The 25,099-nt window shown below is 41.3% G+C and overlaps 2 protein-coding genes and 2 pseudogenes across 2 annotated transcripts; 2 read left to right on the plus strand and 2 right to left on the minus strand.

The window, feature by feature from the left end:
* Positions 1–895: 895 nt before the first annotated feature.
* Positions 896–4,097, plus strand: LOC107569513 (growth hormone-inducible transmembrane protein-like). Its single transcript, XM_016255617.1, has 9 exons — positions 896–1,008; positions 1,224–1,355; positions 1,469–1,571; positions 2,090–2,201; positions 2,699–2,840; positions 3,047–3,155; positions 3,340–3,528; positions 3,619–3,790; positions 3,959–4,097. Exons 2-9 carry the CDS (start codon positions 1,236–1,238, stop codon positions 4,044–4,046), a joined length of 1,035 nt encoding a protein of 344 aa, XP_016111103.1. The 5' UTR covers positions 896–1,008; positions 1,224–1,235; the 3' UTR covers positions 4,047–4,097.
* A 1,275-nt stretch (positions 4,098–5,372) lies between these two features.
* Positions 5,373–14,069, plus strand: LOC107569512 (cadherin-related family member 1-like). Its single transcript, XM_016255616.1, is given in 17 exon segments — positions 5,373–5,532; positions 5,985–6,080; positions 6,494–6,639; positions 6,758–6,808; positions 7,413–7,502; positions 7,590–7,676; positions 9,033–9,149; positions 9,336–9,479; positions 9,763–9,841; positions 9,960–10,060; positions 10,161–10,361; positions 10,856–11,008; positions 11,102–11,266; positions 11,406–11,473; positions 12,307–12,535; positions 12,761–13,015; positions 13,339–14,069. Coding segments are annotated over 17 exon segments (2,613 nt in total). The 5' UTR covers positions 5,373–5,471; the 3' UTR covers positions 13,909–14,069.
* A 1,942-nt stretch (positions 14,070–16,011) lies between these two features.
* On the minus strand, positions 16,012–16,737 carry LOC107569500 (leucine-rich repeat, immunoglobulin-like domain and transmembrane domain-containing protein 2; annotated as a pseudogene).
* A 601-nt stretch (positions 16,738–17,338) lies between these two features.
* On the minus strand, positions 17,339–19,228 carry LOC107569501 (leucine-rich repeat, immunoglobulin-like domain and transmembrane domain-containing protein 1 pseudogene; annotated as a pseudogene).
* Positions 19,229–25,099: the final 5,871 nt, after the last annotated feature.

Raw genomic sequence — 25,099 nt, forward strand, 5'->3', positions numbered from 1 at the left:
TAACTGAATGTATTTAAAGAAAGAGCAACTTGTTCAGTAAACCACTGTTTATTTTTTTTTTTAAAGTTTAGTCTCCCCACATGTACCGAAATCATACCGAACCGCCATATTTGTGTACCGTTACACCCGTACTCTCAAACAGAATCAGTTCCAGTAAAATTAGGATCTGTAGAGAAACTTGTTTTTCTTAATGTTTCTATTGTTTAAAGCAACTACCAATGTCAACTCAATGTTTTATCTGTAATGTCTTCCTACAGGTAATCTGAACATTAAAGACCTCTTTTGTCCTCTCCACTCCTTGATGGAAGCTCTCTCGTTGTTGACTGTCAGTGCTATAGCGCTCCAAGGTATATTAGACAGACAGACATAATATATAGATGATATAACCAGCTACCACAGCCTTTTCTCCTGCACATAACAGACTCATTTACTCAATACTGTTTATTAGAATAATGCAATATCATTCACATTGTAGAAGGCTCAAAAAGGTTTAATTTTTTAAAATATTATATGACGTTTAAGTACTATGTTTTATTTAATTAAGTTATATTTAGCCCAATAGTCTCTTTTAAAACATGTTATTTAGATCTGAATAGAATATACATTTTACAAATACTTTGTAAATTGTTGTAATGATATGGCTGTTTGCTTTTGTTCGTGAACGATCAAAACAAAGACAATTGTTATAAAATTGAGTATTTATAAATCATTTCAAATGTATTATTGTTCAGTCTTGACAGTAGCCGACCATTACTTTGTTTATTTAGTCTTTTTCTAGTTTGTGACTAATCATAAAAAAAAATAGAATAAACGAAAGCGAATTCTAAAAAAGTTACCAAACGTAGAACGCGTTCCCAAGCTGAAGTCCAAACTTCAAGACCCATAGTGCATTGCGTGGCTGTCGCCGGAGTGTGACGTCACACCCCGGAACCTTCAGGAAGGTGTGTGCTGTGTTGCGTCAGGGGAGAAGAAGCATCGCAAAGCTGAAATTAGTTAACAAACCAACGGGTGAGTTTTACTTCTAAGTATAATATTTTACAACAGGTGAAGTGTAAATGTTTACGGGATTATTCTGCGTCTCGCTGGACTCATTTTTAGGCAAATGAAACGTTCGTAGTACTGAACATCCTCTGCTTGTTCATGAGTTTGTAAGTTAGTGGCGTAAAATCTTCCTCTTCTCTTGTTCACTCCGCTTCACGCAATGCTGCACTGTTTCTACACAGAAGCGGTCAGTGATGTGGGTCTCACGCCTGTCGTGTCTGCGGAGCGGCCCTGCGCTGGGGCTCCGCTCGGCCCTGAGTCCGGCTCCTGGGGGCCTGATGAAGTCCAGTCCAGCCCTGATCAGACCGCAGCAGGTACCCTCAGAAGAGCCGCACTGCACCTGCTGGACTGCTGGACTGCTGTGCGTGTCGAGCGCAGTACTGTGTGTTTTGTTTATGTTCTGTTGTATTTTGTTGTTTTCAATCAGGGTTATTCCACCAGGACTAGACTGGGATTCCGCCGGAGCAAGACTTCCAGAGAGCAAGTTCAGGAGGCAGCGTTTCAACCTGCTACAGACACCGCAATTAAAAGTGAATTCTGTTAACATGTCCTTTTATAAAGAGTTTTCTCCACGTTTATTTATTTCTGTCAAATTCTTGTTTCTGGCTCCGTTTCGGTGATGCGATCACTCCGCTGTGATAAAATCAAGATGGCAAATGACTGCCAGACACTTTGTTCTTGTCAAAAATGTTAGTCCATCCATTTAACAAACCTCTTGTCCAGGAAACTCTGGACGGATCAGGACAAACACACACGTTCAGACTCGCAGCTGCTCTGTGTGTCTTTGGATTGTGGAGGGAAAATATTAGTCTTAACTTTGTTGAAAGTAATTAGTCCAAAATGTTCTAGACGCTGTTCTCAGCTGTATGTGGTGCTTGTGATCGGATCACCTGCGACGGATGATAGTGCCAGGTCTGAACGTTATGTAACAAATCCATGTTTGAGTCTCTAAAGCTTCAAACTCTAAGTAAAAGATATTATGTATGGCCCCTTTTAAAAGACTCCCCATGAGACCGATGACGTGTGTGTGTGATTCTGTCCTCTGCAGTCGACAGCATGGGCCGGATCGTCCTCGCTGGAGGCGCCGCTGTTGGACTCGGAGCTTTGTGTTATTACGGATTAGGCATGTCCAACGAGATGGGAGCCATCGAGAAAGCAGTGTAAGAATCACCTTTACATCAAACACTTTAAATGAAATAAAGGTTCTGATTATGCCAGCAGCACAAAAGAAATTAGATTCACCTGTGATCCGATTGTTAAGAATGAACTAGTCGTTGATTCAGCGGCTCTTGTCTGATTTGCAGACGGCATACGACTTTTGTTTTGTAATCTCAGTGATAACCGGTTTAATCAGATCAGTCTGATCGACTGCAAAGCAGTGAATTTCTATCTCTTCCGAAGTTTCTGTTGAGTTAACATCCCAGAGTTCAGGTCAAGGAACTAGAGGAAGGCCGACACGTTTCACTTCTCGCTTTACCGTTTAACAGCTTCGTGGTACGGTAATGTGATTCATGGGATCTGTTAGGATCAGCTCGACCGTGAGCTGGATTGAAAGCGACTGACTGTCAACATACACGCTTGTATTGCAGATATTCAGTCATCTGAAGTCATGTCAGGAACACTTTGTGCTTGATGCAGACTGAAGCTGTGTTTGCAGGATCTGGCCGCAGTATGTGAAGGACAGGATCCACTCCACATACATGTATTTCGCGGGCAGCGTGGGTCTGACGGCGCTCTCGGCCGTCGCGGTCAGCAGGACACCGGCGCTCATGGGACTCGTGATGAGGGGCTCCTGGCTGGTACGCTAGAGATCATACTGCTTTTTATTCATCGCCTTTTACATACACTCTTCATAACAACAAATCAACAAAACGTACTGTAAGGCAGATAGAAATGATATACTGTATAGCGTACTACCGTATAGTGATTATAGTAATGATCCAGCTTGTAGTTTAATATTCACATTGATGTTTAATGCTGTGACAACCTTATGAACGATCCGCAGGCTATTGGCGCCACGTTCGCTGCTATGATTGGCGCCGGGATGCTGGTGAGGTCGATCTCGTACGAACACAGTCCGATGCCGAAACACCTGGCCTGGGCTCTACACGCAGGTAAAGTGCTTTCACTGCTTTAACTGACCTCCAGAGGGCACTGCAGTCTGCGTTTGTGCTTCTGCTGGGTGCGTTTTCCTTTGGTTGAGCACTGCAGAAAATTTCAAAAGACAAATACATGCTCATGAAAGTTATCACTCCTGTGTGGACAAACAAGCAGAGCTCTTGTGTTCCCTGTGTGCAGGTGTGATGGGAGCCGTCATCGCTCCGTTAACTCTGCTGGGTGGCCCGCTGATGATTCGAGCAGCCTGGTACACCGCAGGAATCGTGGGCGGTCTGTCGACGGTGGCCATGTGTGCGCCGAGCGAGAAGTTCCTGAGCTTGGGCGGCCCGCTGGCCGTGGGCTTCGGCGTGGTGTTCGCCTCGTCTCTGGGTGAGATGCATTTACAGTCCGCCGCAGACTGTGTGGCTGTTTAATCCTACAGACTTCACAGGAGTTTCTTCTGTTCTCTCCTCTCTGCAGGCTCCATGTTTCTGCCCCCCACCTCTGCATTCGGGGCCGGCCTGTACTCGGTGGCGATTTATGGAGGTCTGGTCCTGTTCAGCATGTTTCTGCTGTATGACACACAGAAAGTCATCAAGCGTGCCGAGACACACCCTCTTTACGGCGTTCAGAAATATGACCCCATTAATGCGTAAGTGTTCTCTGTGGGCAAACGTTTGTATTACTTCACATGACTTTATTTTAGATTTAAAAGTCGGCTTTGTGCATTTGTAATGTGTTTCGTTTAATTCAATCGTTCTATCATTTAAACACACAGTATGACTGGCGTCTGTTAACATCGCTGCTCCTGCTCTTCCAGATGTATGGGCATTTACATGGACACGCTCAACATCTTCATGCGACTGGTGATGATTCTAGCTAACGGCGGCGGAAACAGGAGGAAGTAGCCGTAAGGAGACAAGAACACATGACACTGGCTTGGAGAAGAAAAATTAGCTTAGTGTCACGCATTTATTTGTTTAAAATCAGAACAAAAACTTTGGATTGCTTTCAGCTGAATTGCATCGTAAACATGTCAAACAGAAATGTTAATGTGACATTACTCAGTTCCACAGTTGGTGTAATCATAAAAACTCTAAATTCTGATTGGATAAACCATGAAGTCTGACGCATGATATAAATAATAACAAGACTAAGTTTTCATGTTGCTTGAGAACTGAACAGCCACAGCTAGTAATACACGATGGAACAGTAATTGATTTATTCCTAATATTAATGTTATATTGAGAAGGATGTCTGTGTACTGTTTCTGCCATTTAATAAAGCATTAATGTGCTTGAGACCATGAGTACAGCGATTTCACTCCAAATCTTATCAGCACGCTTTACTGGCAATATCATCACAGTGATGTCTCAAGTGGCTTTGTGATTTAAATGTTATCTGTGTACATTAGTTGTTCTGCAGTAGAAGTAGGAACACAGACTGGCCCGTCTTCAGTGATGGCATATAAACTGATCAGACAAAAAACACAATTCCTCAGTGAACTGTTTACTGTCTGATTCGTCCTGAACTGCTTCTGTGAGTTGTTTGGTTGAGGAGACTAAATCTGATCTGTTTATTTTAACATAGCCTTATATTTTTTTACGGTATCAAAAAGAAGCTCCATCGTTCCAACACTTGTACTCAATGACTCGGAGAAGTCATCCATGCAGAAATCCAGACTATTCTACTGAACTCCAGTCAGAGGAAAGCCATACAAGTCATCTCTTTTAATGTTGAATTACTCGTACATTTACTCAAATAAGAAGAAACTCAATTTCTGTTGTGTTTTCGCTCCATAATGTGTGAAATGTGTGACGCAAAAACCAGATGTAAATCACATTCAGCCCTTAAAATAGATCAGTGACAGATGTGCTTTATCAGGAGCTGATGCAAATTTAGACTTTATAGGAAAAAGATGGATGTATTGAAGGTTCTGTCATTCCATTTCATTTAGTTCTGAAGTTATAGAACAAACTGTCTGAATCTACATCACCCTCGATTCTATGTCCAGCTGAAAGCAGGAGTAGTGCAGTCTGCTGTGGAAGGATAAACTTGCATCTTAAGCTTGAAAATAAAACATGGCACTGTGTTCAAAACTCCTAAACGAACACACTAACCTGACACTTTCTCTCAAATTCAGCTCATTCCCTTCATTCCTGTCTGTGGTTGTATATTTGTGTTCTGGGTCTGGTTTGAGTCATGAGCTGCAGAGGGTTGAGTCACAGGATTACTGAAGCTGCGCTCAGACGTGTGTAAAGACGTCTTCAGACGAGCAGCAGCTGCAGCGCTCTTCATATGATCCTTCAGTCTCTTTACACTTCTGCTGCAGGATGAAGAGTATGAGGAAAAAACAGACTTTAATTCTTCTCATCTCACTGTGCATGTCTCTGGGTGAGTGTTTTACTGCTCTGTAGTCTGTAATCAGCTTCAAACTGTGATTGTCTCAATAATCCTTTAAGTATAATGGCGTGTGTTTGCAGGAGAGCAGAGCCGTGCTTCGGAAATGAGCTACTTTGTGCTTTAAAATACACTTTTAACTTAAATCATTAGAATTTGCAGTAAAACTATTGTTTTATTTTTGGAGCAGTTATCTAATTTTTTTTATTTATTTACTGAGACTGAATTTGAGTTGAATTGGTCCAGATGATTTCTGTCAATGATTTCACTCAATGCTTTGTGTGACCGGAGTGTGTCAGACTAGCAATCACATCACAGCCTACACTTGATTTTCCACACCGTCTAAGTGTTTGTGTGTATGAACATCATCATGTTTAACACTCAAAATGTTTGATGTGTATTTCTCTGTCATTTTATGCTGCGTTTCAAGTTTTTGTCTTTTTCAGGGCAATCTGACTTTGCACCGTATTTCTATGATAATGGAGCTGGAAGCAGCAACGGAAACCTGGGGTTATTCAGCATCTCTGAAGACACATCTGTTGGTTAGCATCCACTTCTATAATGACATGCTGTCAGATAAAAGAACATCGCTCACTGTATATAAGCACAGACTGAATGTGTCATATTAAACTGATCACAGAACACACATATAATGATGCTGAATGCATGTGTTGTGTGCAGAAATTCATTTGATTTTTATGAAATCAAATATTAAGCTAATTGTAATGTACTATGAGTGACGGGGAATTGTTTGCGGTGGCTTTAGAGTTTGACCCTCTCAGCAGTGACGAGCACAGTTTAATGCTGGGATGTGTTTACCTGTTTATGACCCTGCTTGTACTACATTTAACAAATATGGCAATATTTGCTACTGAGATACTTTAAATAATGTCTTTAAGATAATAAACGCACATATTTCACCGGCGATCAGGTGTAATTTGTATTTCTTCCACAGGGACTCATGTTTACACACTGAACGGCTCTGACCCTGAAGGCGAGCCGGTGACCTACGGCATGACCTTTGATAAGGGCTCCAAAGATTATTTCAGCGTCGAGCCCAAATCAGGGAACGTGACTCTCATCCAAACACTGGACAGAGAGGTGAGAGTAGATATTACAAGGGTTCAATCCTGACACAATATAAGGACATAATTCTGGAAAATACCAGCTGAAGTCAAGCTTGTCTGTATTAATAATGACACTTGTTTCGATTGTTAAGGTTCAGGATGAGATCGTTGCATTTGTGACCATCACAGATGGGAGAAATAAGGTGAGAAAACATGATTGAATTAAGCTCTGATTACAGGATTATTTCTTAAAGCTGAAGTGTGTGATTGTTTGTGGTGTGTTTAGAGTCACTGTGAGTCATTAGTATGCTGTCTTCCTGACGAGTGAAACGCTGTGTGTTCGACCTCATCACTGACAGCGATTTAAGAGTTTAACAGCTGTTTCACGACCCGTCAGACTCACAGACGACAAACACTCTCAGTTCAGCTAATGCTCATACAGCCAACACTTTATAACAGTAAATCATCTTAATGTTATCTCATGTTTATTAAATAAAACTGACAAAAATATAGACCCCCATTTCAATGGTTTTTAAATATTGATTTGTTTTTAGGATGATTATTGTAGGATAAATATATTGTTATTTTAGGATTTTGATTAATAAAAAAATTATACACTTTTCTTTTAAGAAATGGTAATACTAGCCTTTGACAGCTGATTTCATAAATAATAATTGTTCCTTAATTAATATTTAGTCCCATACTCTTCTGTTTATGATGTGTATTGAGGTGAATGTGTTTTAATGTCCATTTATGGTGTATGTGCAGTTTGTCAGATCAGGTTTACTGTATCTCTTGCTTCTCCAGGTTGTAGAAAATGTTCGAGTGTTCATCACAGATGCTAACGATGAAAAGCCAGAGTTTCTGAATCTGCCGCTCGTAGTGGACGTCCCGGAGGTAAGAATGAGAAGCAGCTTGTAAATGAACAGATAAGTGTTTGTTGAAGCGTTGAAGCAGTTACGCTGTGTGTGGTGTGTGTTGAAGGACGCAGCTTCAGGCAGCAGCATCTACAGAGTCCAGGCCGTCGACAGAGACCTCGGGTCCGGAGGAAGTGTGACCTACTACCTGCAGGTCAGACAGAACCACTTCCTGTGGGGTCAGGCTTCAATCATTTAGGAAACACGTTTAAGATAAGAATCACTGAGGAAATTTGAATCTCTAATGCCAGCATTAAAGCTGTAGAGTTTGTAGAGGAACGCTGCAGTCCTGCACACATATCGCTGGCCGTCCAACAGACCGTGACTCCAAAGTACCATCAGAAAATGTGCTGCTGCAGGATTAAATTTCAATTACATTTGGGCAGGTTGAGGGCTTAGCCTGGCTTACCTCGGCATTCGTTAGCCTCTGACAGCAGCCGCTCAGTTTCCCACAACAAAGACTGAGCCCTCGAGTGCAGCTTTCTCTGAGGAAAACATGACCAGTGAATGTCTAGAACAACATTTCTGATATAATTACTATACATGCCGTTTCAGAGCTCACACTGATTGTACTTGTACTAAAATCAATTGTCCAAACCACAGGACCATTTAAAATGGACTAGTGAAGGAAATGGTGACCAGTGATGCCATGTAAGATATGCACTTCCACATATATTTGATCTTAAAGTCTTGATGTCTTAAAGAAACAAGTATTTGTCAACTGTCCGTGTATTAGTACTCAGAGCAAAGTAACTGAATATGGGACTTGTGTGATTACCAGATCAGCAGGTCTGACCAAATCATCTAGTTCACCCATCTGGTGTGTTCTGGGCTCTCGCTCACACCTACTGAGTCACGGAGCCACGATTTCAATAATCAGGACAATTCCATGGTTCTCGTTTGCAATTTTGGTAACACAGCAAAAACTATTGTAATTGTTTTATTTTAATATTTTTTTTAATGATTTTAAGATCAAATAAAAACCAGTAAAGTAAAAGTAGGTAAAGTTTAACATCAGTAAATAATGTTAAAATATGAATCTTTCACAGAGCACAAATAGGGAAACGTTTGAAAGCAGACCCAGTACTGGGAAAAAAGTATCAATTTAAGTATCAACACTAATCACCTACGTCCCACACCATCTCAATTAAAACAGGTAAATTTACTACAAACACTATTCGCGTGTTTTCACATAAGTGAGTTTTACACCATGAGTTCATGCACTAGCAATAAATAATCATCGCAATACCATAATTCTTAGTTCTAAAAAGTGCAGAAAGCGCATGTAAATTGCACTGAGAAACCACGCATGCAGCATACTTCATCCAGCAAGCAGTCATGATCGTATTGTTTCAGATCTTAGCAGCTTCAGGGTGTGCATCTGCCATCTTTTGGAACAGATTGCTTCCCGAAGTGTTTGTCATCATGGCTTTGTGTTTGCTCCTAGGTTTGAGAGATGCATTATTTGTTTCAGGAGACATTCCTTCATCAGTTATCATTTCGTTTGCAGTCGACACCCAGCACTAAGTTCACCATCGACGGTCACAGTGGAGCTCTGCGCATCAGATCCGGAGAATCGCTGGACTACGAGGTCTCCAGGACTCATTTTGTTACTGTGGTTGCAAAGGTGAACAACAGACTCAACCGTGTGAAATCCCTCTGTCCTCTGAGATAGACCAGCTTGTTTGTGGTGATCTTTCGTAAAGGCATTTATCTTGTAACAGTGAAGTCCACATGAAGTGCAAAGAGGAGAAGAATTTTCTCCTGATTTCTCAGTAAGTACCAGATGCTCAGAGCTGTGTGTCTGTTTCAGGATGGCGGGGGTAAATATCATGGAAAATACCAGGTCATGACCTCCACAGCCATCATAACCATCAATGTCCTCGATACCCAGGATTCTCCTCCAGTGTTTGTTGCTACTCCGTATTTTGGATTTGTGTATGAAGTCTCTGTACCAGTAAGTGTGACATGATTTCATATCTAAAATCCTGCAAAAATAGAACTAAACATTCCAGCTCAAGTAATACATTCATTGTGCTTGTGTTCAATTACTTTTCAAGAAATCTACAGAGATTTTCATTTAGAGGAGTCACATTAAAAAAAAAATTCTACTCATTGTAACTGGTTAGTGATAAATGAGTGCTAGACTCCAATGTATTTGACTGTATTGACTGGCGGAGGATGTCCAGTAACTGAGCTTTTATGGCGATGCTCTGTCTGTTTGTGTGTTTTGTGTGCAGGGCTCAGAGATATTCACTGTTTCTGCCAAAGACGGCGACCAGAACAACCCCAACACCATGCATTACTCCATTCTGAGCGGTCAGCTGCGTTATCACCTCACTGCTCATTTAACTTCTGAACTCCAGAGCTAGACATTCATCGTGTCATAAATACTTCCATCAGTAATATCTCCTGTCTCCTCTTCTGTTCACTAAAGGCAGCGATGGCTTCTTCAGCATCAACAGCACGAGCGGCTGTATCAGCTTGACATCTTTCCCTGTACAGCTGAGGAACGAGTTATACGAGTTACAAGTCAAGGTTGTCTATATTTATGATATGAATATCACTAAAGCTTGAGTAAGTGTTTCTAAGTAGCATCACACATGGCCTAATAAAACTTATTTTATTGTAAATCAAGGCTGCAGAGGTTGGAGCCGACAGGTTTTCTGATTACAGCGTGACCACAGTCACTGTTCGTGTGGTGGACCTCAACAACCATTAAACCACTTTCTACGACGAGAACGGCCCGCAGAACCGCTTCGAGCTGAGCATGTACGAGCATCCGCCGGAAGGAGAGATACTCCGCGGCCTGAAGATCACGGTCAACGACTCCGACCAGGTCCACATTAAACTGCTGTTTGGTTGAATACACCTGGGGTTAGCTACCAGAGCCAATAGTGAGATGAAATGAATGACATTAATCTACATTTTGCTATTAAGTTCAAAGCTATAAATACTAAAAGTGTGAGAATTAAACTGCAAGTCAACAGAAGAACAAGGCAGCAGTGCTGTATTTCATGTGAATCGTACACTTTTAGTCCATTTCATTCAGTTGTAATGAGCGATTGAGCGGCTCACAGACTGATGCTTTCGTCCACATTTCATCACAAACCACAAAGACGGTGATGCACAAACTGAGGGATTCACACACATTATGGCACAGTGATTAAGATTAAGGTTGACACCTGCCATACAAATGATTTGCTGTTTTTTATTGTTTTCTATGCATTAAATAAACACTTTTATTAGAAATAGCACTTTGTTCAATTTTGAGGAGCTTTTTCTGTGACTGTTTTAATATATTTTTCCCCATTAATGTTCCATATTCTTCAGGGAGCAAATGCTAAGTTCAGGCTGCTGTTGGTGGGACCTTCTCGAGTTCTCCGTGTGGTTCCTCAGACGGTTCTCAATGAAGCCCAGGTCACCATCATCGTGGAAAACTCGTCCGCCATCGACTACGAAAAATACCAGTTCTTAACATTCAAGGTCTGATCCTGATCTTTTATTTTGATCACACTGACAGTAGGTTATCTTTTAGCTGAATGTTTTATCCTGAGCAGTGTGTGTGCTGTTTTTCAGCTGTTAGCGGTGGAGATCAACACTCCCGAGCGCTTCAGTGCCACTGCGGAGATCGTCATCAATCTTTTGGACACAAACGACAACATTCCCAAGTTCTCCTCTGAGTTTTACATCGCCAGGATCCCTGAGAATTCCCCAGGAGGCTCCAACCTCGTCTCAGTGACCGTGAGCAGCTTGACATTATGTTTAACAGTAAAGAATGAGCTTTCTCTTGCAGCTCCGGGTCTAATGTTGGACGTCTGGAGCGTTTGTGTGTGTTATGTGTCTGTGTTTGAGCACTGAGGTGTATCTGGTGTTTTTCCAGGCGACAGACCCGGATTCAGGGCTTTGGGGAGAAGTGAAATATTCCATCTACGGCTCTGGCGCTGATCTGTGAGTACAGACCTTAGTATTGAACATTGCTGGCTTTTAATCAGTGATTCTTCCAAGACTCTTATGCTTAATAATAGACATCCCTCTTCAAATAACAGCTTGATATTTTTGCAAGTAAATGACTCCAACAGAATGAGACCCAAACTCAAAGTCTGTGATTTTTAACTGGATGGTGTGTGACATTCTCACATTAGTTCTGTCAGTCATGTGCTTGAGTTTAGGGTTAGAGGTCAAGTTCGGGAAAAGTGGCACAGATGACCTCACGCTCGTCCGTATCTGGACGCTTCGCTTGTTTTTATAAGGACTAAAGGACAAGCACAAAACGGCTTACAGACAGACTCCAGCGAGGGAGCTGGCTAATCTTGTAATGGGATTGGAGAAGTAAAAATAGCGTCTCCACACCCGCGAGTGAGTCAGGACCCAATTAACGAGCGATCTGACAGCTGGAGGTAGAACACATGCAAAACCTGTAAATTTATGCCTTGCTTCTTCCCCAATGCAGGAGGCAAATTATAATGGTGTGAAAAATAGCGGCTTTCTGGCTGACTGTTAATTTTCACATGCAGAGAGTCACACTGACAAGAATAAAGCAGCCGATTAAAATCCAGACTTGATGACAAGCTCTTAAAATCAGGCACACAACCACGTGCTTATTTTGATCTTAAAACAGCCATTGAACCGAGTGACCGTAAACCATCATTAGGATCCAGTGCAGGATTTGTTCATCTCAACATTTGGACACGTCTCAAACTAGAAGCACGAGTTCAACAGCATCTGTGATGTTAACTACATCATTGTTCTGAATAAAATCTTTTGACTGTCTGCTGTTTCAGGTTTCTCATTCACGCCACGTCCGGCATCATTTACACGCAGCCCTGGGCCTCTTTAGACGCTGAAGTGAAGTCAAAATATAATTTCTATGTAAAAGCTGAAGACACTGAGGGCAAATACAGCCTCGCAGAGGTTTTTGTCACGGTGCTGGATCAAAATGACCACCCACCTGAGTTCAACCAGAACTACCTGGAGAAGACCATGATCATTGGGGCGCCAGTGAAAATAGAGGTTTGTGTTCTCCAACAAAACTGTTATTTTGTGGACCGCCATCTGTCTTATTTCCCAGTAGATTAGACCAATAATGAAAAGCCAAATCTCGCACTGAGCCTGATGGCATAAACTGCATGATCCCACAACCAGCTTAAAGTTCTGCATCTGTGAGCAATCTGACTGAACAATATTCTCACTGATGGTGCGATTGTGAATATTATGATCTTTTTGGTTTGTTTTCAGGCAGTGGATGAGGACGCAGAGGAACCTAATAACCTGATTGAATATTCCATCATGAAAGCCGATCCAGACAACATCTTCGACATTAACACGTCCACGGGAGAGATTAAGCTCAAACCGTACATCAAGTCTATGGAGATTGTGCAGAACATCACCAAACAGAAAGACTGCCGGTGGTCTGTGGTGGTTCAAGCTCGTGATCGAGGCTCTCCATCCTTCAGCACAACGGCGGTCGTGAAGATCGACATCACGGAGGCGGTGAGACGTTTATACGTCAGGGTCACTGTGTGCGCTGCGGGATCAAAGCAGCTGTAATGAGCATTGTTTTGTTTGTGTAGAATACCATATTACTACCATGGTAAATGTAAAAAAACAAATAAAATAAAAGTACTTTAATTCCTAGGTATAAGAATATGGAGCTTATCAAAGTAACGTAGTATTTCATAGTACATCCACAGTACCTTTTCATCCATGTACTCATGATTTAATAGTATATCTCACTGTAATATATGTGAAGAACCATTAAAATTAATTATGTGCTAATTATTTACAACAATTTTTGTGTGTGTGTGTGCTTTCAGAATGGGCTCAAAGGGCCCATGGCTGCTTTTCTAATGCAGAGCCGAGACAATCCAATGAAAGCTCTTGGCCTGGCCATCAGCATCATTACTGTGATTGTTTTGGTGACAGTTATGATCTCCACCATCATGTACTTTCGCAACACAAAGTCCAACAGGATCACACCAGCGCGCCACATCATTCGCAGGAGGCCCAAAGAGCCGCGCCGCTGGACCTTCAGGCCGTGGTTTGGACGGAGTGACCTGAGCTTTGGAAAGTTCTTCACTGATGATGAGACGAGGGACAGCACAAACAACAGCAGCCCCAGAGCCAAGCCGCCGGCCCCCAGCGCTCCGGTGCTCCCTCCTCCGCCTCCGAGCGAGCGGCTGCGGTCAGTGCCCACGGTGTCCGGCTCCCTGGCCTCCAGAAACACCAGCCGCAGCTCCAGCTGGAGGACCAGCAAAAGCACAGACGGCGCCCAGAGATCTGGCCAAAACAAAGACGGCAGTGGCATCAGCTCCGCTCTAGTGTCTGAGCTTAAAATGAGAATAGAACAGAAAATCAATGAGGCAAATCAAGGCTACTATTACTGACACACTGACCGGTGTGAGTAACGGATACGATGTGTGTTTGATGGACCGCTGGACGCTTGATGTTACGAACAGCTCACTGAGAAGAATGTTTCTTTTTTTTGGTGAAAGTGTTTTTAAAGTGACCGTCTGGTTCACCTAACGTGTTTTTCTGTTTTTCAACATGCTGTACAGTCAAAAATACCTTAAAAATGCTAAGTAACTTGCCAACACTGGTCTATGCACATACAGTATGTGTTTGTAAACAGAAGACAGCTAATTGGATGCTGTTTATTTCAGTAATGTACACCTCTTCAGTCTTGCTGTGCTTCTTAGACCAGTTTACGCATCAGTTCTAGATCTGTAAAAGTCATGCAAACTCCACTGTAATCTCATAATTAGCACCATACTGCCATCTTTAGGTTTCATTTAATTTAGTCTGAACAATCTAGTATCAAAATTTAGAAGAACTTAAAACAACACGTTCTGTTTTCAGTAGATTATTTATGTGACTATTGCATGTACTTTATGTCCTAATCTATTTCTTTTTTAAACAGTTTTTGCCTTGAGGATCTTTGGTAAAAATCTACAGACTTTATGGACATCGGACTCTCATTTGTAGTTATTGCTGTCAAACCTTTTTTATTATTGTTTTGTATTGTTTTGTATTTAATTTTCCTGTACATTTTCTGAGAAGGAGAGCAGATGAACATCCATGTGCTATTTGCTGTAGGCATATCCAATTGTCAAATGTGTTTATCATGTCAAGTCTGTGCTATAAATTAATTTAGAAATACAACAATTTTTAAAGTCTTATCTAAAAAAAATTAAAAGAGACTGGTGTCATTGTCCTAGTATTCAATTTTTATTGTTACATGAACTCATTTTTATTGAAGGCAACTTGAGGTAAAACAAGCGATTTATAACAGTAAATCAAGAATATTTGCAGCAATACTGAAGTTCAAGTGTAAAATCAGAGCTTCCTACTGAACATTTTTTTCATTATTAAATAATATAAATTGTAATTGTGTTTGAGGGGGGGGAACACCCAACCAAAGAACGTTCAGATTCCTAAAACTGTAGTATATCTTGAGAAATATTTTGTCATTAATATTTCACATCTCGTTTAGACTTCAGAGATTGTTAAACTGCACAGGTGTAAAAAAAAAAAAAAAAAAAAAAAAGATCCTCTTTACATTAACCTAACCTTTACCCCCTAACCTTTAATGTTTGACATTTCACAAACATTTAAAACAATGCACATAAAAGAAAACACTCCCACTGAAAATGGAAGAAAACTAAAGTGCAATCATTGTTTGCTTCTATTCAGTCCACAAAGCATCACCATCTGTGGTCTGTGACCTGTGTATTAATATGTGGTGTAGTATAGCTGGGCAGTGCTGTTTCTTTCTGTGCTTTATCCTCTGATCTCCTCATCATCTTCACCTCACCACACAGACCTTCATCACCGGCTGCCTGCAGACTGTCACACGTCTCCTGTCTCTCACGTCGCTTCTGTCTGATGTACAGCCATGTGCAGCGCTCAAAGCAGTGCGTTCTGGTGTTGCTCGTGCAAACACACATCCCAGCAGGCACAGCCAGCACCATGGCACACACAATAACATAAACCATGAACCAGGTTTCTGCACGTTTCTCTGTCAGCACAAACCACTCGATTGTGATGCCATGGTCTGCTTGGATATGCGTATTTCAATATACAGGTTTTCCTCTACTGATGCCAGCGGTAAAGCAGGTGAGAGCGGGAAAGTGGAGTTTTGGGAGAAAAGGACATCAAGCTGGATGCTGAGAGATGAGTTACCGATGAAATTGTTGGCAGAGCAGGTGTAAAGGCCTCGATCAGGCATGCGAAGAGCTGGAACAATCAGCACAGAGATGTGTCGTCATTCACTGAAGTCTGAGAAACTGCAGAAAATTGAAAAAGAAGGTGATTAGATTAAACAAGATGAAGTACTAGTAATATGAGTCGTTTCAAAAAGCTACTAATAGAAATGGGTATCAAATGAATGAGCATTGAGCGAAGTGTTTACCTGTAAAGCTCTGATACGTTCGAGACTGTAGCTCCGCTTCAGGTCTGGATTTCATCAAGCACCTCAGTGACGTCTGACCCTACGGGGAGGTGAGGTTAGTTTGAGGACTGGACGTTTGTGCCTTTATGTACATCTTCAGCTCCACCTCATGAAATAACTTTCCTGCTCTGGATTCAGGCCCTGAACATTTCATACATGAGTTCATCAGGATTATCAGTGGGCTGATTGTGTTGATGAAGTCAACAAAGCCCTTGTGTCTGCAGTCACAAAGCCAACGATTTTCATTTCAACGACATTAGCCCGTTCCCGTTTGAGGCCAGGTTTCTGTGACGGCATGCCATGCCAGTTGAGAAAGATGTCTCTGGATATAGCAGTGGGATGATTGAAGGATAAATCAAAGTAGGTTAGTTGGCAGGTGGTGCACAGCATACTCTGGAAGTGCATCTATTCGGTTGTGTTTCAGGTCCAAAATTTCAAGGTTCGGTGTGTCCCGAAAAGCAGTCCATGGTATCGAACGTAATTTGTTGCCCTGTATGCGTAATTCTGTCAAGTTGTGCAGTCCCTCCAGACTCCTAACATTCATCAGTGTTATATTGATCAAATGTAGCCATAGGAACGCCAAGGCACTGGCTGCAGAGAATGGCGCTTGTGGGATTTCAGTTACATGTGCTCTTTCAACACTGATTTTTATGAAATTCTCAGGAATGTTTTGCGGGATCCTTCCTAAGGGAAGCTCCGTACATACCCAAGACCTGTATGTTAGCAGGAAAAAGAACCAACTTGGTCTGTGTTCACAGGAAAACATCAATGCACACTTTTTAAAAGCTGAATCGATCTAGAGGCCGAATTACTGGGTTATTTATAGAGTGATTCTACCAACCTAAACGCTTTGACAAAACACTTAATTTTTTTTACAGATGCTGCTCAGCACTGAACAATGAGTGTGATCAAATTTACAGCTTTTGTACAGTTCTTGTACAGTAATGAATAACTGAAAACAGGTAGAAAAACAAGATAAAACAAGTGTGAAGAAATATGAATTCTCTCTATTATGTAAATATCTTCAGTACAGAACTAAATTTGGGATCTCAGACATAAAATGTCAAATAAGAAAATAAATGGCTATGCAGCTCCAGGCCACGTTTACAGGAGACTCGAGCCGCTCCGCATGACTGACGGCAGTTCACTGGTTCACTGGGTAAATCCTATTATCCTTAATGCTCAAACTTCATCGGAAGTTTCTAAATACTGCTTTGAACATTCAGAAAAAAACTAGGAATAGCACAGCTAATGTGTTTTCAGATGCATCACTTTATAAACAAAGAGGAACCATTCAGAAAACAAGAACCATATAAAAAATTATTTTATTCAATCATATTTTTAAACATATATTTAGTAAGTACAGACATCAACATATTCCTGATATTGCAATTATAAGCACATTTTTAAGGTTAAAATGGAGAACAGAACAGTTGCCCCACTACACTGTGACAAGATAACAGTATAAAGAAAAACAAGTAAAAAGGAAAAATTAAGCATGTCCATCACTAACCTCTCTTTTTGTAACATCCTGACCGTCACTTTTGTATTAGACAGATGGATATTATGTGTTGGACACAGACATTTCATTGCAAAATATGCATGATGAATGAATCAATTATAAACATATCATTGGAAAAGTGCATGACAAAAATTAAAAATACAAACATTATTTCACTCTTGTGTGAGAATTTTCCCTTTTTGAACACTGAACTTTCTTTAAGGTGGTTTGTACCCTTTTAGGGCTGAGAAAGGACCAAGCTGATATGTATTTAAGCTTTCAAATACATTTAAAGAAAAAGAGCGGTCTCAAACAGGGCGAGCGCAGCCCTGCCGCCGGTCGGTCAGCAGAAGTACTCGTTGGGCTGGCCCTCGGTTCTGGCCGTGGCCTCAGAGTCCACACTAGAGCGGGCCGACAGCAGCCGGTTGGACTCGTCTGGGTTGAGTCTGCTGAGATATTCCCCCTCCAGCCCTTTGGCTTTGGTGCCTGGAGACAGAGTCTCAAACGTCACGTACGAGTCTTGAATGTCTTTGGACTTCCGGCCCATCAGCTTCTGCAGCCTCCTCTTTAGTGCCCCGCAGCAGACGATGAGCGTCAGAGGAACCGCGATCACGCAGGCGACTGTGATCACCACCACGTTAATGAGCTTCTGTGTGCCGCTGGCGCTGGCCGCCTCGTCCGTGGAGAAAATCACACACTGCTCTTTCTTGGGGACGAGGCCCTTCACGCACACACAGGCTATGTACTTGGTTTTGGGCACAAGGCCTTCGATCGTGATGCGATTCTTGCCCGGGGCAACATTAATGCGACGCATGTCCCGCTCCCCGAAAACGGCGTAAAGAACGCTGAAGGACGTGGTGTTGGTGGCGGCGGGTGCGCGCCAGTTCAGCGAGACCGTGTGGTCCGTGTCACCGATCACTTTGACCGACCGAACCACTCTGCGCTCCGGACCCTGCTGCAGAGAAGACGCATTAGCCTCCAGGTTACTCAAGACATCTTTCTGAAGCTCCACCATGCCGCTGTCCGTTCCTGCGGCCGCTGCAGGTGCTGCTGTGGCCTTCGCTTTGGAAACACCGTCAGAAATGCTGTAGCTTTCGATCTGGATGGATGACGTGGCTTTGGGTCCGTTTAGGGGCTCAATGATGGGCACAGCAGCTGATGTGGCCGGCGGCACGTATCTGGCGATGAGTTTCTCTTGATACGCCGCTCGGCCGAATCCAGCGTTCTTCTTTCCGTGACTTCTCTTGGCGACCGCTTCGTCGATTTGCCACGTATCAGAAATGACAAGTGAGATAATGGCATCGGCACTCCCGACAAAGTTAGTGGCTCTGCAAACGTATTTCCCTGAATCTCTGTACGAAACGGCAGGAACGCTGAGAATGGACCAGATGATGCCCTCTTTAGAGATTTCCTGTTGAACTACAAGATCAAACAAAAAACACTCACTTTAATATAAGTTCTAAAGTTGCATTTTGCATCTAACTGTGCAGTACAGTTAGACATAACAGTAATTACATCAAATTTCGCCTGCATGCTTTATTTATATATTTGCTGCTCTCTTAATACACAAGCAACAGATTCCATTTATTTAACAGATGCATTAACCATGCCTGGCAGCACACGCAGCATCTCTGTGTCTCTCTCAAGCACTTTCTGCTCGCTCTGCTCCGAATCCCCAGATAAAAGGGATAGAGCAGATTAGAGCAAGGACTTGGGGTATTTTCATTTACACGATTATTCCTTCCTGGAAGCCCATAGGCTGCGGTTGTCTATTGTATATATAGAGAACAGACATTTCTTTTTCTGATTGGAGGGTTAATTTTAGACCTGGGATTGGACATCAGTTTGTGAATTCACAGCATCTTGTTGGTGAATGGCTTTGTTTTATTTTATTTTCACCAGACATGCCGAATAAATCATAGAGTGAGGAGGAAATGTTGTATTTTTTGTGATGTTGCTTTTTGAAGATTGTTTAAATGGAACATTTTATAATATGCATAGGAATGGAAAACCAAAATACTGTATAGGATATTTATACATGCAAAAGATCAGTGTTATTAGTTTGACCTTTGACTCCATACCAATACATCAAACTGCATTTGATTCAATAATGAGCACACAGAGGAATTTTCACATTTAGCATAAAACTATGCATTTTTATGCAAAAAATGCATATTTCAGATTTTCTCAGACATAATACTTTTTTTTTTTTTGCATCAACTTTACTCACAGATCTGGTTATAGTGGTTACCTATATTGTCTGTTTGATCTATAATGCCTATATGATTAAAGCAAATAAGCAGATGGCAATACTTAAAACATATCAAAAGCGTAGTGTAGATGCATTTAAAACACCTGGGGGCAGTATAGAGCAAAAGTCTTGGTCTCAAACTAAAATACAGACGTTCCTGTTCCTGTGTATATTTGTTCCAAATATATCTGGTATAGTACATACAAAAATATTTCTGTATTATAACAATATAATAATTGAACATTCATAATGGAAGACATTTTATTCATAATGGATATCCACACCAATCATCATATTCAGTCTATGAATAGACTCAATGAACTCTCAGGCTTATTCAGAACTGTATATTTTAATTTATTCATTTAATAGACACTTTTATCAACGCAACTGGGGAAACAACAACACAAGCGATTCATCCTGAGGAGAAAGCACAGATGCTGCTGTGAAATGTGTGTCTTTAGAGAGTGTGAGATTACAGTGAACACATTTCACTCAAGTGTGGAGCAATTATTTCCCAATAGCATTAACATCTGAAACCTGAGAATGGAGGAGTGTGATGGTGTCCTGCTCTTAATGCGCAGTTCAGAGCAGGACTGAGGCGAATGAGCAGCAGATCAGATTTCACAAACTTTTGCGGTATTAAAACATTCTTGCGGGGATTTGAGAGGCTTTAAATCTTCACACGCGCTTTCACTGGGAAATAAACACACATATAAAGTCTCGCACTGTAGCGCAGCGCTCAGCAGTGAGAAATATCTCTGACAATGGCTTCATACACGTTACCGGAGGGATTCAGTGACTTCGACATGTTCGCCTTCGGCTCCGCGCTGCTGGTGGGAGGTGAGTGCTGCTGATAATCAATCAATCAATCAATCAATCAATCAATCAATCAGTCCATTCATTCATCATTGCTGGATAGTTCTTCATCGATGAATGTATTGACAAACATAACTGCATAATCTACTGCAGAGTCTATCGATTAATGAGCGCTGCTCTTATTGATCTTCTGCTAGTTGATTGTTGGTTCATAAAACCTGTGCATGTCCATTCATTCATCATTGCTGGATAGTTCTTCATCGATGAATGTATTGACAAACATAACTGCATAATCTACTGCAGAGTCTATCGATTAATGAGCGCTGCTCTAATTGATCTTCTGCTAGTTGATTGTTGGTTCATAAAACCTGTGCATAAATTTAAATAAATGTCAGATAACTTTTTTGAAAAGGACACTTCTTAATTAAACAAGCTTAGTTTCTGAATTAGTAATAATTAAAAAAAGAAAGAAAAGATTGAGAAAAGAAAAGAAAAAAGATATAGTCATTACCATAGTATAATGATGGTAAGTGTTGGCATCTGATCTGATCACCGCGGCGCTTATTGGTGCTTGCTACTGTGGATATAATATTTTGTTATGATTGCTCTTTGTATGCGGTGCACGGTATAATAAATTCTGTACAGTCTGAATATCTGAATATTTTCTTCTAGGTCTTCTCGGTTTCTTTCTTAACTTTATCTCGGTGATGGCGTTCCTCAGAATCCGGGAGATGCAGACGCCCAAAAATTTAACTTTTTTAACTTTTTTTAAATTTGGTATTTATGTGTACAATTTGTCATTTTAAGTAATTGCTGTTCCCTATGATGTTGTCATTTTCAGTTATCAGTTTTTCTGACCAAAGACATATTTTGTGCAGCAATTTCAACTAAACCAAATTTAGGTAATGCTTCATGCTCTGTGGGCTGTAATGAGGCTGTGTTACTCTGTACATTGCGGATGGATGATCCACAGGATACCTGCTGATGCTCAGCATTCTGTGTGCTTTAAAGGGGTCATATGATGCTGCTAAAAAGAACATTATTTTGTGTATTTGGTGTAATGAAATGTGTTTATGCGGTTTAGATGTGCACATACGCCTGCTTCGAGAACGTTAACCTCGTTTCACCAAAGCTCAGAATGGTAAGATAACAAACACTGGTGGATCTTCAAAATCTTTCATTAGCTTGATAAATCATTGTTCTCGTGTTGATCTCAGTGTTTTGATGACGGTCGTCTGATCCTCTAGGTCCTCCCGGTGCTGGCGAAGACGTCTCCGATCTTCCACGCCGTCCTGTTCGCGTTCAGTAACGAGTTCTACCGCGGAGGAATCTGGCAGTTCCTCACCGGGCAGAAGTCTGGAGACAAAAAGAAATAGTGAAAGAGCTTTAGCCATGTAATGTTGTATTCAGACGAGTCTGCAAGAGTTTACACGTGATGTGACTGTAATTCTCTGTATATGTCAAATCAGTGCCTAACACATTTGGAAATATTTGTCCAGAGTTTCATTTAATGATTCATTGAAGACTGATATATGAAGCCTTATTTCAGTTTCCTGGAGTGTGAGAGATGACTTACACAGTTCATTGAGGACACAATAATTTCACCATTTCATTGTTCTCGCCTTACAATCGCTGTTGACCAATGCATCAGAATCCAGTATTCATGTGTAAATCTATGAAGTAAGAGGATTTTTCTAACCAAAACTTGAAACCAGTGTATGAACCGTTAATAACAAAAGGGCCTTTCATTGTTAATCCACAGAATAAACCATGAGGCACAAGACAGTCCTTTCATGAGTTCTTTAGGGGCTCAGAAGGGGACTGATGAAGGTGAATGAACTCCACTAGAATCTCTGAAGAGTCTGCTGGCATCAAGGATTGGCTTGCAGATGGTCATCTTCACTGGTTTAGCTGGTTTCCTTCACAAACAGTCATCTGACTCAGTAAATGCCCTGATTCCTCTGTGTGTGTTAGTTAGGAGTTCGAATGCTCATTTATGCAGATGCTTTTATTCAAAACCACGTTCACTTATTACAGGTTCGGTCTGTTGCTCAAGGAACACAGTTCACAGATCTTCTTATTCTCCAGCTCAGATCTCGAAGCGGAGGCTAATTAACATTCACGTTTAGGATTAGAAATTCTCCAGGGTTTTGTAATCTGCAGTAATTCCTCTGCACAAGGAGCTGCTCTTATATCAGTAGATTTGGGTTTCTGACGTGTGTTGAAGACCAAAGAGGATCAGGAGAGCTTTACTGCAGCCAGTCACAGGGCGACTCTCAGACCCAGGGACCCGTAGCCGTCGAGAGCATGAGGACCGACATCTGAAATTACTCTGTTCCTCATAAACACACTAGAGCAGAGCTGAAGAGGAAAGTCTGTGCGTTCTGTCATTCATCCATTCACTATGAGCTTTTTTCCCTTTATTGTCTTTCTTCCTCTTTTAACGCCAGTGAATTGTATTTATTGATGTCTTTCAGTTCACAGTCCTCCACAGTTTCTGGAATCAGGTGTATTTAACATGAGCTAAAAGACAAAAATCTGAACATGGCAAAAAAAAAAATGTATCTGTTTAGAAAAGTAGATGAAGCAGGTGCAGCTAATTTGGGATAAAGTACAAATTCATGGCAATGCTTTGTTGATTTGATTTTTGCTCTTTAAGCTATTCAAAATATATTTTTAACGGGTTTAAAAGGTTTTTATCAATTACTTGTCAACACTGATTAATTTTAAGAACTGCACAGATTAAATAATACTTTGAACACTATTTATAGAAAGGCAGAAGACGGCACACACACACACACACTCACTTGTCTGGTTCGCTATCCTTGTGGGGATGCTCCATAGGTGCAATGTTTTTTATACTGTACAAACCATATATTCTATCATTCTACACCTAAACCTGCCCCTCAAAGAAACATTTCTGCATTTTTACAATCTCAAAAAACTCACTCTGTATGATTTATAAGCTTCTGTACTCATGAGGACCTCAATTAGGTCCCCACAGTGACACGAGTCCCCATGAGTCTGTGTGTATTCAGGTTACACACACACTTGTCTGGTTCACTATCCTTGTGGGGACGCTCCATAGGTGCAATGTTTTTTATACTGTACAAACCATATATTCTATCATTCTACACCTAAACCTGCCCCTCAAAGAAACATTTCTGCATTTTTACAATCTCAAAAAACTCACTCTGTATGATTTATAAGCTTCTGTACTCATGAGGACCTCAATTAGGTCCCCACAGTGACACGAGTCCCCATGAGTCTGTGTGTATTCAGGTTTAAGTCCCCACCAGAATAGAAAAACATGTACACACACACTCACACACACACACACACACTCACACACACACACGCTGCTCCACATCACCATTGGGTCAGTGCAGTTACAGCAGGTTTCTATATATGGTCTCTAAGGTACCGTTGACCACATAAGCAGGATTAACTTCTTGCCTCTCTCAGAAACAGCCTCCTAAATAGACATGAAGAGCATAAACACTCCAGAGCAACTTTCACATGCTCTTGAAGCTCTAGATTAGATCCCAATGCTGAAGATTTTCCCTGAAGTTTCTCAAAGCAAACCTGACAAACACTTCCTATCACAAAGCAGATTTACGCCTCAGATTTCTTAATGCGACTCTCTCCCCTATTGCACATAAAATGATCTGGTCAATGTCTTATGATTTATTGATGTTCAAATAAGACCTCCATCAGTGGAGGGAAAATGCAAGTTGTGTAAGACAAATAATCAGCATCTGTGTATGTGGTCTCTGTAAAAGAGTCCAGTTAGTTTTATTTAGGTCAATGTTACATAATGCATATCATATGCTTTAACACAACAAAAGGTTTTAGTTATTGGGAATGAAAGTTTTGGTTTGACCTGTCTTTACAAAAAGACCATTTACAGTTTACTGTATAGGTTAAAAGATCTGAAAATCACTTTCAAAAGCAACTTTACAGTGTTAAGCAGGAAAATAGTGTGTCGATAATGCAAGAGGACAATAATAAACACTCAAAGTCATTGATCATCAGTAATGTCATCGTCCAGCTCAGTTCGGTTGTCTTCCAATAGTGTTTGTGCAATCAATTCGACAACATTGCCAGAAATTAAGTGTCCCCAACTAAGCAAGCCAAAGGCGAAAGTAGCAAGTAACCAAAACTCCATTGGTGACAGAAATGGAGAAAAAAACTTTAGGAGAAACCAGGCTCAGTCGGGGGCCAGTTCTCCTCTGACCAGACGAAACCAGCATGATGTGGTTTAATTCCAGGCTGCAGCAGAATCAGATTGTGCAGAGGACTCATCTGGTTCCTGTGGTCTTGGGTCTTTACAGGGGATCTGTATCTGGGGCTCATCTAGTTGTCCTGGTCTCCGCTGTCTTTCAGGGCTGTAGAGGTCCTCTCTAGGTGCTGATCCACCATCTGGTCTGGACACGTACTGGCTCCGGGTGACTGCAGTGACCATCTGATCTGGATACAGACTGGATCTGGTGGCTACGGTGACCTCGGAATAAGAGAGAAACAGACTAATATTAGCGCTTTTCACCATCCACTTTATTT

The sequence above is a fragment of the Sinocyclocheilus grahami genome, unplaced genomic scaffold, assembly GCF_001515645.1.
Source record: "Sinocyclocheilus grahami isolate Dianchi unplaced genomic scaffold, SAMN03320097.WGS_v1.1 scaffold1353.1, whole genome shotgun sequence".
NCBI classification, from domain to species: Eukaryota; Metazoa; Chordata; class Actinopteri; order Cypriniformes; family Cyprinidae; genus Sinocyclocheilus; species Sinocyclocheilus grahami.

Bases quoted from the DNA above. Each gene is read 5' to 3' on its own strand.
- LOC107569513 (XM_016255617.1), top strand. From the start codon at position 1,236: ATGTGGGTCTCACGCCTGTCGTGTCTGCGGAGCGGCCCTGCGCTGGGG. The intron at 3,156-3,339 runs GTAAAGTGCTTT...CCCTGTGTGCAG, and splicing joins GGCCTGGGCTCTACACGCAG to GTGTGATGGGAGCCGTCATC. The intron at 3,791-3,958 runs GTAAGTGTTCTC...CTGCTCTTCCAG, and splicing joins AAATATGACCCCATTAATGC to ATGTATGGGCATTTACATGG.